This window comes from Alligator mississippiensis, chromosome 1, assembly GCF_030867095.1.
Source record: "Alligator mississippiensis isolate rAllMis1 chromosome 1, rAllMis1, whole genome shotgun sequence".
NCBI lineage: Eukaryota > Metazoa > Chordata > Crocodylia > Alligatoridae > Alligator > Alligator mississippiensis.
The window spans coordinates 348,507,964-348,523,715 of NC_081824.1; the positions used below are offsets into that span (position 1 = coordinate 348,507,964).

A 15,752-nucleotide genomic window follows, 5' to 3' on the forward strand; every position below is an offset into this window, starting at 1 on the left:
TCCTAGAGTGGCTAGAATTAACGTACAATACGCTGCCAAGGTGAGCAAACACCACTATAGTGTGACATCTGTGCTGCAAAAACTCTATGGACAGTCTGTTCTGGAATAATAATTACCTTATTCTGCTATGGCTATACTGGTAATTTTCCTTGTGTAGACAAGCCTCTGATCTAACAATTATAATGAGTTTATACATAATCAGCCCAGATCCTTCTTATTGGTCAGCGTAGTACAGTAACCACTTAATCCATAATTATTGTTATTACATGGTATCCAAGTTCAGTTATTTTGTAGGTTTTCAGCATTTAATTATTTTTACTGGTTATCTGAAAGTCTCTCCCTCTGTTTCAGTCTAAGATACTTGTCCCTTCAACGGGTAAAACAAATCAGTAGCTTCCCTGTACCATATCATCTGCAACTTCATCCAATCAAGATCAAGCAAAGACTAGTACTCCTAAAAAACCGAAAACAAATGTTTTATTTACAGGAAAAGATCTGTACACTGTGCATACATAAAAATATACAAAATCAAAATATAAAATATAAAAGTGTTAAAATGTATACAAACACTGTTTAAAAATGTGACTCCTGTAAAATCTCAAGCTTTAATTTGTTGAAGAGTACACATTCATTTAAAAAAATCATCATACAAAATAATTCTCAAAGCTGTTAAAAAAGTACACAGTTTTCTATATTTGAATAGTTCAAGGACTACATTTCATAGAGAATGTGATGATAAGGATAAATGTAAGGCTTTCACAAAGCTGATATTTCAAGAACAAAAATGCGAATTTCATCACCAAGTCAAAGAGAAGAAATTCATGGTGTCATGATCCATTTAATTAAATAAACCTATGAGAGGCATGCCCAGACATGGGCTACTTTAAAGTCCAAACAGTTAAATCAGGTATCCACTTGCACTGGAGAGAGGATAACACTTGGGAAATATCTATATGTTTTCTAACGACATTTTAACACTCTGCAGAAATACCCACTTCAGAAAGCAAATATAGCATGTCCATGAATGGAGACCACGTGAAGAGAAGAAGCAGAAAGTGAAAGTGATTTACTTTCAGAGATCATGCATTTAACATACATTTTTATCAGATGTGTGTATTGGTGTCTACACAGCATTTCAGTTTGAGAGCATCACTGAAGAATAAAACAAAAATAACTAGGTATGCCCGGATCTACGAACAGCTTGAGCTCCTATTTAATAGTCTGTTTTTAGCCAGTTAAGCTAAATCTGTGCAACTCTTTTATGCAGAGACCCAGTATTATTTAATACTAAACCATTTCAGTCTTGCTCAATTGGCAAGAAATGGACTTGCAGAAAATCCAAAGGGAATTATTAGTCTGAAAGGAAGTTTCCATGCCAGGGGGTTGCACTCATTAGTTTAACTTTTTGCTCAGAATGTAGACCAGACAAGAATGTGTAGTTCAGTGTAATTATATGTTGATGTCTCTACCAACACATACAAATTTGTAATACAGGTGTTACTTCATCAGCTTTAACAGAACATAATAGTATAAACTGGCACAATAGGGAAGAAAACAAAGGACTGCAGTCTAATCCAAAGGAATGACTGCTCACAGGTAATCCTTGAAATCGTATAAGGAATGGGACAGTGAAAATAATCTGTCCACCAAAAAAGATGGGGCGCAAAATGAGCCAACTTTCGCATTTTCTCGGAGATGAAAAGAAGAATACCTTGATTTAACTATCTAAAGGCTGAATGCATAAAATGATAGAGAGCACCACATGTTGAATAAACTGCAGAATTCACAGTGGAAAACAGAGCATACATAAAACAAATTAAGAAATTCGGCACATTTACCCATGCTGTTTGTTTTTAAGTACAACTCTTTCACCTCAGTCGCACACCATCAGTGCACAGGAACAAGGCTTTTATAATTTTTGAAGGCAATTTCCCTATATAGCAATAAAAGCACCAAAACTTAGAAGATCTGGCTTTGCAACAAGTTTAACAAGGGGGATGAGGCTAACTTGGGTATTTACTTTATACAGACTATGCTCCAGAGACACGTTTGCGCAGGTCTTGGCCAGCAGGTCTCCCACTTACACCAAGCAGCAGTTATGGGCTACAAGATTTTGCCTTGAAATATTTAAGAAATATGACTTGGATGGGAAAATGCTTTATTTGTCACTATATATGCAACATATGTCACAGGTCACCATGGTTAAAAAAGATGTCCCATGTCTTCCATGAAACAAGTGTGATTGAAAGCAAAGAAGAGCATTCTTGAAGTGAGGGAAGACATGTGAGGTCTGTAATTCTTCAGTTCTCTTAATTTTGCTCTTTGCTTCCCTCCCTATATCTTGTACAGCAGCAAGCTGGAAGCAAGCCCTCAGTCAGTAAATCGGGTTCATCTGAACTTGCATTGAATATTTCAGTGTGATATAGGGGTTACAAGGAGAAAAATCTTTTTTGATTATCAAAATGGCTTGGGCAGAATAATGAAACATCACAGGAAGAACCACCTTGGGAGGACTAGGACTATATGCATAACAACTGATGCTGGGGTCTTTTTTTTTTTTTTTGGAAGAGGCTGGTGTGTCAGCTTTTTAAGTACCTGTTATGGAAGGATACTGTAGCACCCATCCATACAGACAGTTCAATTCTGGAAGGAGAACTGAAGAATAAAGGTATGAGGTATGATAGAGTGGTGTATGAAAGACAAAGCATAGGTCACAGCTTAAGAAACTATGCGTTATCTGGGAAAAGTGAAGATTTCTTGCCATGTATATATACTTGGACAAGAAAATTTGCACTGGAGTGCTCGCTACTACAGAATGAAGAGAGGTGTGTGTTGATCTAGGTTGAAAATAGACAAATACATTTTTTGAATACTTATACCCACATGTGTGGTTGCATTTAAGCTGGTAGTGCTTCATTTATAATAGTATATAACAAAAAGGTCACCGACTCCATTTGTTACAAATGTACAGTAGGTAACGTAATCTGGACCCAGTATAAGCGAAGGAGAAACTCTCTGATAATCCGAACAGCTGTAATTCCAATTTGCCTGGACTAAAAAGGCCTGTACATTTTCAGAAGCTGAATCAAAAATAAGGGAGAAATAAAAATTGTTTTTGTTTTAATATTCAGGTTTCCCAGAAACACAGATGGGTTGTTGTTTATCTTTTGTTTTTAAAAGGTGCTGTCAAATATGATATTATTTTAAAAAAATCAATTTGTAAAGTATCTGGATAAAGTTAGTGAAAACTGCTTTTTGAATATATGACAAAATTATTTACAAACACACTAATCTGCTCCATGCAGGGCCTGCATTACACTATGAAGAGATCTGTACGCACCTTCTGTCAGCTGAGAAGAATGAAGGCTGAGTTTCTGCAATAAATTCTTTCTGTACTTACAGTGGATGGGAAACTGCATGCCTTCAAGGAGGAGTCGGGCTTGTGTGGAAAGTATTATGGAATTCAGAAATTTATACTGATGTCACTACAGAAAATGAAATAACTAATAATATAAATTTTACCATTACCAGCTGTCTATTAAAGTGGCCCAAAGCCGAAGTATATGCAATATGCTTCCCCCCATTATTTTTTAATAGTGTTGCTAGCAGCCAGTCACCTTTTGCTGACTGAATATTAGGAAATGTACACTATCTTGTACATCATCATTTTTCGCTGCATTTAGGTCACTAAGAAATCAAAAGCAAAGAACAGTATTCAGTCCAAAACTGAGGTCTTGCCAAGGGAAATGTGTTTGAAATGCATTAACATTCAGGTGGATTTTTAGACATGCCTTAGAGAATATTTGTGCTGAATTTTAAAAAGGAAAATTATCAGATTGTCTGAATGTACAAGCCACAATAAGTTTTTTTTTTTGCAGGCATTACAGTTTTTCTGTATGATATGGTCTTCATAACTTTAAATTGAAAAAAAAATCTCTCAAAAAATCTCTTACTGCTTTTTCAAAAGCAATAAGTGAACACGACTCAATTTGCAACAAAATACCCCACTTGTAAATCCTGAAATCTCCCCACTCAAAATTCTTATCATCATCCAAAAGGCGGTTCTACGTTTCTGAATGACATCCTTATTAATAGCAGAATGTCTGTGTGTATACACATAAGGTAAGCTCTCTTATGGAGTTTATACACATGCCCTGGGAGGCAGGGGGATGCTTTAATAGTGTAGCTCTTAGAGCCACGCTAATTAAAAGCGCCTGGAGTGTCACATGTATCAGTGTCCCCAGGCTGAAAAATGGCAGCAGGATACTTTGAACTAAAGCTCATTAGATGATTAAATCAAATCTGCTCCGACGCACTGGAATTACAGCCTCCCTGCACGTGTATAGGAGCCCTTAGTTTCACAGGGCTTTATGTTCTACACACATATACCAAGGCAGAAGTCATTCCTGTGCAAAAGGGCCCATGAACCAGGTAGGCTTGTCGTTGCCTACGGGCTAGCAGTCTGCACAGGTGAATTTCATCCCTAGTAGATGCAGAATACGTCTCTTTCTGGAGGAAAAAAAGAGATTCTTTTGTCTTCATCCTTTGCCAAGTCAGCATAACTGCCTGGCATGAAAGATAAGTGCAGCAGTACGGTACCCATTTAAATAGCCTGGCTAAGTGTACAGCAATATACATTTAAACTTGAGTAAATATCAATCACTAAATTCTGGTTACAGGAACTCTTTGATTAAAATGGAAAGCTCTTGGGTCCCATTCTCATTTGCGAGGGTCTCATCACACCACACATTAACACCTACTTTGAAGTCCCATAAAATGCCAGAAGGATGTAAATGGGATTCTGTAAATTAAATCAAGTTCTATCAACTGAATGCCCAGTTCAAAGCCACGATCATTTAACTTGAAATAAAGTGAATATCCCTTAGAACTGGGAGGAATCTCTCCTCTCCAACTGACAGCTCTTTTTATGAACCATACAAGCTGGTTCACAATATTAACTTTTAACTATTAAATAAATGCATTACGAAGTTGCAATCTAGAAACCACTGACATTTTCTGACAGGTCACACCCACAACAATACATTATCTCTCTGCCTAACTGTGACATTGCATCTTTGATGCGCTAAGCTTTTTGTCCCCCTCTAACTATTTGCAAAGCAGTAATAAATACTCAGGCTTAGGAAGTAAATAATTCTCATGCCTGCTACTTAATTACAGTTTATAAGACCCAAGACTAAATTGGTCTAAGATACATTTTCAAGTATTCTCTTCTTGTTCGTAGAATGACAGTAGTACCCTATTGCACATTGTTTCTGAAAGATTCTTTTCTACAAGTGTGGGAACTGGTTCTGTTCAGGGCACTTTACAGACCTGAATCCTGGCAGAACTACTTTCCCTTTCCGGTACAAATCGTCTTGCAAACCTTTGTTCATTCTCTGCACCAGCAACTTTTCATACAGTAGTGGATGATAAGCCCCCAAGGTACAAGCAGCATCATAGTACAGTTCGTGATAGTGACAAAGGTCAGTCTGTCGGACTGAAGGAATGTATTCATACACGTGCACTTCATCACACATGGACATCATGATGAGGATCCCTGAAATGAAATGTAAAATAAACATGAACATATTTAATCTCTTAGAATATTTTCCCAGCACATCAAGTGATCTACTTCCTTTACCACTGTATCTTTGCTTTCATTGTTCTTAGTTTAAAATACCTGACATTAGCATAAATTAATTTAATAGAGCAATTTTTGTTTTATGCTATTATATAAAAAGAATGTGCTGTCTTACAAAACTTCAAACCTCTTCTAGCTGATGGTGGCCTAGAAATTAGGTCTACCACTCCCAGATCAACTGCCCTAACTCCTAGACCAGGGGTGCTCAACCTCTAGTCCATGGGCCAAATGCAGCTTGCTGAGATATTGGTATCCAGCTTGGAGGGCTACTCACAAATCAGGAAATTTGGCAGCAGAGGAGCAGTGGCCATAATTATGGCCACCCTCCACTGCTGCCAAATTCCCCAAACTCAAAATCTGCAGCTGGATAAGGCCGAGCCATGTCCCTCCCGTTGGGCTGAATGGGACCAGGCCATACCTGCTTCCCCCTTGTGGGGCTGGGTCATGCCCTCTTTCCCCCATAGGGGCACGTTGGGGCTGGGTCACAACCACTTCACCCTGTGGGGCTGGATCATGCCCCCATGTGGCCAAGTTGGGTCTAGGCCACACACCATTTCTCCCATGGGACCAAGTTGTACCCACTTTCTACTTGCAGGGCTGGGTTGGATCTGGGCCAATCCCCCTTACCCCATGGGGCCGGTCTGGAGCTGGGTGATGCCCCTTTCCCCAGGCCATGCCCACCTTCCCAGGGCCAGGCTGAAGCCAGGCTGCCCCTGCCCCTCTCCATGCAGCCAGATGGGGTCCTTCAGAGACTGCCCCATGCCTGCCAGTCAAAAAGGTTGAGCACCACTGTGCAAGACTATACAGCTCTTCTCCTTTTTCCTCTACTGCTTTTTTTTTTTTTTAAGACTTAAATATAGTTACACACCTAACCAGGGGAGAAGGATTTGAAATCAGTGTTCAGTAGCACAAATTACACACTTGTCTCTAAACTTCACCCACTAGGTTTCATACAAAACTTTATAAATAACAGATAACCTAAGATACTTCTTCCGGCAACTTCTGCCTTTGTATCAATACTCTGAACACAACAGCTTGACTGAATAAATTTCCAAGGGTCTCTTTTATTTCCTTCCTTATGGTTTCAGATGTGTGTCTCCCACAAAGACTTCAGTTTAATCTTTAGGAAATCAGTGTTGGGAAAAGCTGCCTGGGAGAGAAGGGCCTGCCATTTCAGCTTAAATGTTGAAAAGGTTGTGCTTAGCTTCAGCCATTTTTGGAGATGGCAGGGACTGAAAATATGGGTAGCTGACTCTCTTCCATGGATCAGTGTACAGCTTCTCTGATGTCCTTAGAGAAATTCACATAGCTGTTGAGGAGGATGGGTTTTCATGTAGCAGCAACGTTTTTAAGTGAGGAAGTCTGTGTGGAAGTCATTCTGCAATTTGTTTGAGAGGAATGAGCAGATCCAGAATATAGTAGACCCATTTACTCTTGCTAAGTGTCTGGCATCATGTCATTAAATGGTGTCAAAGGCTACTGACAAACTCAGCAGTATTAGTATAGAGGCCCACTTGTTTAAAAGCTAGATATAGGAGTAGGCAGGCAAAGTTCTTTGGGTGGATAAGATATATTTTATTAAACCAACTAAATAGTTGGAAAAAGTTCTTTGCAAGCTTTCAGGCACAAACACCCTTCATCAGGCATAGGGAGACTCTACACCATGCTATATATAGGACTAAGCACCATGCTACCCATGGTCATCCATATTACCACGTTCATGCATTAAGTCTGGCTATGAAGGAATCTGGAAGAAACCAGATTCTGTCAGACCTGTGAAAGCCCCAGTTCCTCAATGGCTTTTCTAAAAATAAGATGGTATATTTGCCTTCAGAAAGGGATTTTATATAATTTATTTTGGTTGTCAGGGCACCCTAAACTAAACCACTTTGATAGTCATTACTGATTAAGGCAATGGTTTTCAACCTTTCTAGACTCAAGACACCCTTTGGAAAACATCAACTCTTAGTTTTCACTTGATTTTTGATAGAGCAATTCTTTTGTTGCAAATAACTCAAAAACATTTTAACCTGTTGTGGTCTCTACAACATTCTGGACTCCTATTTGAAATCTCTGGCATTATCTTGTGAATCACGTTTTCACACTTAAGTGCTGGCATTTTGTGAAACCCGACAGCCCCCATGAAAGAATCTTAAGGCACCCCAGGATGCAATAGCACCCTGATTGAAAATCAGCAGATTAAGAGAAGGGAAGAGGGATATTTCTGTTTTATGTACTCACAGAAATATGTCTAAAGATTATTTAATATTTTAGAAGACATTTTCTTAAGAAGCAAGTTTTAGAAAAAATTCAAGGTAGCTATAACTAATAAATGTACCATATTTCCATTAATTTATGAGAATACTGCCACTATGGCAGGCCACCATTCAAGACAATGCTATTTAGTGTGGCAAGCCAGAACTTACTTTGCTTTTCCCATCAAAAAGTTTGGAATTTGAAACTCAAGGGAGTTAAATCATAGGAAATCAGGGTTGGAAGGGACCTCAAGAGGTCATCTAGTCCAGCATTTCCCAACCTTTTTCACCCTACGGCACACTTGCCTAAGGAGCTGGGGGGTGGCACACGGCCAGCCGGATGCTGATGGGAAGGGGGAGCATGTGGCCAGCCAGCTGGCATTCTGGGCTGGAGTCAAGCCCCCCGCCTGTCTGTGTTGGCAGCAGCAGCAGGCAGGGGGCGTGGCTCCAGCCCAGAATGCTGTGGCACACCTAGACATGCCTGATGGCACACCAGTGTGCCATGGCACACCAGTTGGGAAATGATCTAGTCCAACCGCCTGCTCAAAGCAGGACCATCCCCAACTATAATACCATACTTAAAACAGAAAATGTTATTTTAATGTTTAAATATACAAAATAATGGCTTAATATTTCATTTGTAGCTTGAAAATGCCCATTTTTCATTGCTCATTAATTCAAAAGGGAACATTCACAGAAATTAGTTATTCATACACTCACAGAAGTTAGGGGCTGGAAGGGACCTCATGAGATTATCAGGTCCAGCCCCCCTGCTCTTAGACAGGAAAGAGAAGACTCCTGGGGTTGGATGACCCCAGCAAGGTGCAGGTCTAGTGATCTTTTGAAGATCTCCAGGGTAGGTGACTGTACCACCTCTGGGGGGAGTTTGTTTCAGACTCTAGACATGCAAACCATAAAGAAGTTTTTCTTTATGTCTACTCTGAAGCGATCTTCACTGTTTATGTCCATTATTCCTTGTCTTCCCCTGGTGTGCCTTGGTGAACAGGTGCTCTCCCAGCCCCTGATGTTTGCTTCCCATATACTTATAAGCTGCCACCAAGTCCCCCCTAAGTCTTCTCTTCTCTAGGGTGAACAGTCCTATGTCCTTCAGCCTCTCCTTGTATGGCCTGTCCTCCAGACCTCTAATCAGACCCAGGGCACCCCAGGGTACTCAAGGAGCTGGTGAGCATCATAGCCCAGCCTCTAGCACAGATCTTTGAAAACTCTTGGCGCCCTGGTGTAGTGCCCGAAAACTGGAAGAAGGCCAATGTGGTGCCTATCTTCAAGAAAGGGAGGAAAGTGGATCTGGCTAACTATAGGCCCATTAGCCTGACTTCTATCCCAGGGAAGATCTTAGAAAAGTTTATTAAAGAGGCCATCCTTAACGGATTGGCTGACGCCAACATCTTAAGGGATAGCCAGCATGGGTTTGTTGCGGGTAGGTCTTGCTTGACCAATCTCATTTCTTTCTACGACCAGGTGACCTATCACCTGGACAAGGGAGAAGAGATTGATGTCATATATCTTGACTTCAAAAAAGCCTTCGATCTGGTTTCCCATGATCACTTCTTGGAGAAACTGGCCAATTGTTGCCTTGGGTCCTCCACAATCCACTAGCTGGAAAACTGGCTCCGTGGTCGGACCCAGAGGGTAGTAATTGATGGAAGTCACTCATCATGGTGTCCTGTGACCAGTGGGGTCCCCCAAGGCTCTGTCCTTGGACCCATACTGTTCAACATCTTCATTAATGATGTGGACACTGGAGTCAGAAGCGGACTGACCAAGTTCGCTGATGACACCAAACTTTGGGGCAAAGCATCCACACCAGAAGACAGGCGGGTGATCCAGGCTGACCTGGACAGGCTCAGCAAGTGGGCAGACGAGAATCTGATGGTGTTCAACACCGATAAATGCAAGGTTCTCCACCTTGGGAAGAAAAACCTGCAGCATCCTTATAGGCTCGGCAGTGCTATGTTGGCTAGCACTATGGAAGAAAGAGACTTGGGGGTCATCATTGACCACAAGATGAACATGAGCCTGCAGTGCGATGCTGTGGCTAGTAAAGCGACCAAAACGCTGGCTTGCATCCATAGATGCTTCTCAAGCAAATCCCAGGACGTCATTCTCCCCTTGTACTCGGCCTTAGTGAGGCCGCAGCTGGAGTACTGTGTCCAGTTTTGGGCTCCACAATTCAAAAAGGACGTGGAGAAGCTTGAGGGAGTCCAGAGAAGAGCCACGTGCATGATCAGAGGTCAGGGAAGCAGACCCTACTATGATAGGCTGAGAGCCCTGGGGCTCTTTAGCCTGGAAAAGTGCAGGCTCAGGGATGATCTGATGGCCACCTATAAGTTTATCAGGGGTGACCACCAGTATCTGGGGGAACGTTTGTTCACCAGAGCGCCCCAAGGGATGACGACTAGGTCGAATGGTCATAAACTACTACAAGACCGTTTCAGGCTGGACATAAGGAAGAATTTCTTTACTGTCCGAGCCCCCAAGGTCTGGAACAACCTGCCAGCAGAGGTGGTTCAAGCGCCTACATTGAACACCTTCAAGAGCAAACTGGATGCTTATCTTGCTGGGATCCTATGACCCCAGCTGACTTCCTGCCCTTTCGGCAGGGGGCTGGACTTGATGATCTTCCGAGGTCCCTTCCAGCCCTAATGTCTATGAAATCATACATGTGGCCCTCCTTTGGACTCTTTCAGGCTTCTCCACATTCTTCTTGAAGTGCGGTGCCCAGAACTGGATGCAGTACTCCAGCTGCGGCCTCACCAATGCCAAGTAGATTGGGAGGATGACATCCTGGGTCTTGCTTGAGATGCATTCTTTTCATCCTACCTTGTGTAACAGGGCTGGGCCCTGTTACTATGGATGTGGCAGAGTCCAAATGGCCCCACGCCCAGGAGTAGGGCATGAGGAGAAGCTGGCCCATGTGGGCCAGGGGGGGAAATAAAAAGTACCTGCAGCAGCACAGCAGGGAATGCTGCTATACTGAGCCTGGGGCCAGTGAGGGGCAAGTAGTTAGTGGGAGGGACAGTGAGCAGGGTTCTTCTGCTGCTTGTTTATTCTGTTTGCATGGAAGCCATGCAGGCTTCTTTCAAAGCCTCTGAGGGACAATAGGGGACGAGGAAAGAGTGAAGCCCCAGGGACTGACTGATGAGCCACGGATCCATCGAGCCAGCAAGGACCCACTCAGAAAGCTAAGTGGTAGCTTATTCATTGGACTTTTTTTTTTCTTCTGCAGTTCTTACAAATCCAGGGTGGCCTAGTGGTACTATATCCTGGCTGCAGCAGAGGTGAAGATCCTGAATAGTGGGTCCTTAGCTTAAGCCAGCAGCAAAACTAAAAGTGGTTAGCTTGGGGTACCTGACCAAACATGCCTAGCTCTGCCCTGTCCCAAAGATTAGATGGTCAATGTGATAGATTTGTAAGGTATTTTAAGTAATTATTTTTATAATTAACTCCTATCATTAGATAGAGGGATCAGAATTATATTTTAAATGACACTGAGGTTTTCCTTTTACAACTGGTTATATTTAAAGATATAAAAAGGCTAGCAGTGACAGCAAAAGAGAAGTACATAAATGTGTGAATTTTACAGTTTCATTCTTAACCAAGAAGGGTTTAGAATAAGAAATATTTAATTACAAACTGGTAAATTTATGAGCCTAATAATTCAGATCTTGTATGTTCACGTCTCCAAATAGTACCTAGAGGTGCCTTCAGTTTTATAAATGTCTAGCTACTATTGCTACTAATATTTATTTATTCATTTTACAGTTTTACAAATGCTTTTTCAGCTTTTATGTTGCCAACTTCCTTTTGCTGCAAATGGAGACTTGATGTGTTGCTCTAAGGTAACGGCTGCCCAACTCAATCAGAAAATGGTCAGTGGAAACACAAGCAATAGGAAAGTACCTCTGGATTCAATAAGCCATATTTTTCCTGATTCCAGAATCACCTTTAGAAAACATGGATGTCAAAACTGGATTTTTTCTAATGATAAACACAAGCCATAACCAAGTTATGTAGTGTTCAACTGCTACATGATGTAGTTTTCTGTAAATATTCCTGAAGGCAATCAGATTGGGCAGGGGAAGGGGATTGAAGCACCATCCAGGGAAGGTGCACGGCCAATTTGTGGCATACCTACCAAAAGGGTTGGTCCCCACTGGTCTCATTGACCCTAATCAGTCAGAAAATTAAGTCCAACAGCCAGTACTGACAAAACACAATGCTGTATTAGCGAGGGCATAAATTATGAATGAATAGCTTTTTCCTACCAAACTTTGGCTTCCATGAACAAAGCTGACAATCTAAAACTTGCCAAGATACCCTAGTCTTTCAGTGAAAAAACCCTTTTCTTTAAAAGTTGGTGATGAAACTGGTAAGAAGCCAATAAAATACTAAGTTAAAAATGACACTCCGCTCCTTTTCACAGAGCTCTGAAAAAGGCATAATAGTTAAGTTAACCCCCCCAACCCCCCTTGTTTTGTGTGAGCATAATTAGATTTACTTAGCAGCTTTTGGGAGTTGCTTTTGCTGATTACCTTTCCGCCCCCCCATTTTGTGTATTTTTCCAACAACTCCTCAATAGTCAAACAACTGATCCTGCTGCCTGCTAGACTGCCAAAAACTGTGTTTGGAAAAGAATTACACACAGGGAATATCTACACGTGCAATTACACCCCAGATGGTAGCCAGGGATACTGTGATCCAGCTCCATGTGCTGTGGAGGGGCTGGCTGGACTATGAGGGTGCTTCAGGGCTGGGCTAGGTGGTAGGCAGCCCCCACACTGAAGCACCCTTATGCCCTAGCCAGCCCTGTCAGCATCCACATGTGTTTCGGCAGAGTAAATAACTCCACTCTAGCACAGTACTTGTGTCTGGCAGTACTATCCTACATTGGAGTTAATTAGTTTACTCTGTCCTAATAGAATCACATGTACAGATTATGACATTTTACTGTGGAGCTAATTAATCAACTGCAGTAAATGTCTCGTGTAGATGCGCCCAGACAGAAGAAAAGAAGTTTTAAAGAATTCAACGCAAAAATGTAATAAATCACAACTACTAGGACATTTAGTTCTACCTTCTGTCAGGTTCAGATTTTCCCTACATTGCATTTTCTAAAGTGGTGTCCTGCTCATTTTGTAAAGTCCCAAGCAATAAGACAACTTGCTGTCTTCAAAAGGGAGTTTAAAAGTCAGTAAATCTCAGTCCAACCCTCCCTTTCTTTCCATTAGTAATAATTAGATTCTTTTTTGTCCCCCTCCCTGCAAATAATTCTGATTTTTCCTTGGTGTTTACAACCTTGAGATAAGAGGCTTATGATGTCCTTTCCCCCTAGCAGGGCCAAGCTACATATATTTTCATCTTTCCTCACAATTCAATTTCTCCTCAGTCTTAATCACTTCTTGATGGTCTTCTCAGCAATAGCTTTTTGGTATCAAAGTCATCCTGGAAAAGAATCCCTATATTTCAGAGATGTAGAGAGGATATATCACCAGCCAGCTTGCTGACTTGATAACACTGCATGATCAATCCTAGTTTAGTTTAATCTATTTTGCTGCCAAACCACATTGCAAGCTCATACTCAATTCCCTATGCACCATCTTTCTTTCTACATTTAAACATTATTGGTTTCCAGGTTTCTGTTCTCTCTATATATTAAATGATCCCCCATATGAATTAACATGACATTTTCCAGGTGAATTTATAATCCGATATTTCCAGCTGCTCTTAGGTTCATCACCTTGTTGTTCTAGTCTTAACAGTTTTTACATCACTGCCCAATTCAATATCATCTGCAAGTTTGTTTAGCATCTATTTACTCCTGTTTCAAGACCAATACTTATTTACATGTGAACCAAAACCAACATGTGCTACTAGGAATGTTCTTCTAATTCCATACATCTCTATACACCATTAGTCTTCATTTACAGTCCGCCAGTAAGATTTCAAATCCAGGTGACATAAGTTTATGTAGAACAATCTAAATTAATTTTGTAAGAAAGGTGCCTTATCACATTATCAAACACAGCATGTTACATTTACAATATTCTCTTCATCCACTAATTTGATAAATCTGTGTTTTTTAAAGATAGGAAGGCTATTGTTTAAAAAAAAAAAAAATGTTCGCTATCTCCAGGACCTCTAATAACCTAAAAGGGAAAATAACCTGCACAGAATAATAAAAATAATCAGAGACCCATAACATTGACAAAGTTGCATCTTTAAACACCTAAATACTACATATTTGGATTGTATAGGAGAAATTGAAGGTAGAATCTGGAAATTTTAGCGATTCTATTCTTCCCTTTTGTTTTAGAACAGATGCTTTTGTAGCTTTGAAAAATAATTTAATTAGATTTGATATAAGCACCATCGTAAAACTCATAATTTACTGGCTAATGGGATGTAATTAAAAGGTTAACAAATAAATGCAAATACAAACTTGAGGGGGGATAGAAAGGGAAACTACATACATTTTTTCTTGTTTTTTTTTAATACAACTGATGATAGAATGGAAGCACTCAATAACACGGAAATATTAGAAAAACTAGACATGCAAGCCTTGACTGAACATCAGCCAAGGACTGGAAACAGGTGTCTATAGTGTGTAAGCACCTAGAAGGTACAAGGATTGTTTAGAATCTTGCAAAAAAATGAGGGGGGAGGGATAGGGCCAGATTCAGAACCTACTGAAGTCAATGTCATTTGTCAGGCCCAGAGTAAGCAAAGGAGAATTTAGACAGAAGACTTCTAGCAGTAATGTGGAGTGCTAAACCATCAACAAATACAAACAAAGAACGAATATAACAGAAGCAATAATTTAACAGAGATTTGAAGAATAACTCTAAGACAATTAGTTGGGTAACCTCAAGAACTCAAAATCGTTTCAGAAACATACTGAATAACATATGCAAGTGGTTACCATGGATCTATCCTGAATTGAGAAATGATAAAAAAATGTGTTTAAGCCATTTTCAATCCTCATGTCTGTAACAACTATTTTTAAACTTCTAGAACGTCAATGTCTCATAACTTTTAATAAGAAAATCAGGCGAGTACAGAGAAAATCTAAGATGACCTTAACTGTGGCAAGCATAATTCATCTAGTTATATTAGCACCATACATTCAAAAAGGTAACTGAAAAAAATGTCTCTATGTGGCAAATTTAAGCTATGCTAATATCATCACTTTTCTATCTACATATATATCACATTTTCAAGACCATTAATAATTTATCTTGCTCTCCTTTGAACTCTATCATTTGTCTATGCCTTTCTTGAAGTGCAGTGCCCAAAACTGAACATAGTTCACCACACAGGACCGCGCCAGGACCCCGGGTGCCCCCCCAGACCCAGAAGGCACCAGTCACCGAGCCAGGGGGCGGTCCCCTACACTCTGTGGCCAGTGCTGAATAATGTGGAAGAATCACTTCCTATAGTTTGTGTAAGACATTCCTATTAAATATATCTCCCAGTATGCTATTAGCTTTTTATTTTTTTTTTTTACAATATTATATTTCCATCTCATATTCAGTTTGCAACCTACTTTAACCTTCCAGTCCTTTTATGCAGTACTGTAATTTGTGCATTTGATTGCTCCCTCCATAAGCACAGCACTTTCCATTTGACCATACTGCATTTCACACTGTTTATCTTAAGACCATTTTTCCAATTGACCAAAGTCATTTTGAATCCTAATCCTGTCCTCTCCAGTTTGTGCTACCCCACCCAGCTCGCCATCATCCCGAGATTTACTGAGTACACTTTCAATTCCATCCGCCATGTCATTAATGAACACATTGAACAGTAGGGGTGTGAGAAGCAGGCTGTATTCGATT

At 40.5% G+C, this 15,752-nt stretch overlaps 1 protein-coding gene across 1 annotated transcript in view; it reads right to left on the minus strand.

Annotated features, from left to right (window-relative positions):
• Positions 1-460: 460 nt before the first annotated feature.
• The window catches only part of ST6GAL2 (ST6 beta-galactoside alpha-2,6-sialyltransferase 2), a 75,918-nt gene continuing 60,626 nt past the window's right edge, over positions 461-15,752 (minus strand). Inside the window, exon 6 of the mRNA XM_006278027.4 lies at positions 461-5,557. Within this exon, the coding sequence (XP_006278089.1) occupies positions 5,289-5,557 (269 nt within the window). The 3' untranslated portion in view covers positions 461-5,288. The remainder of the gene's footprint in view (positions 5,558-15,752) is intronic.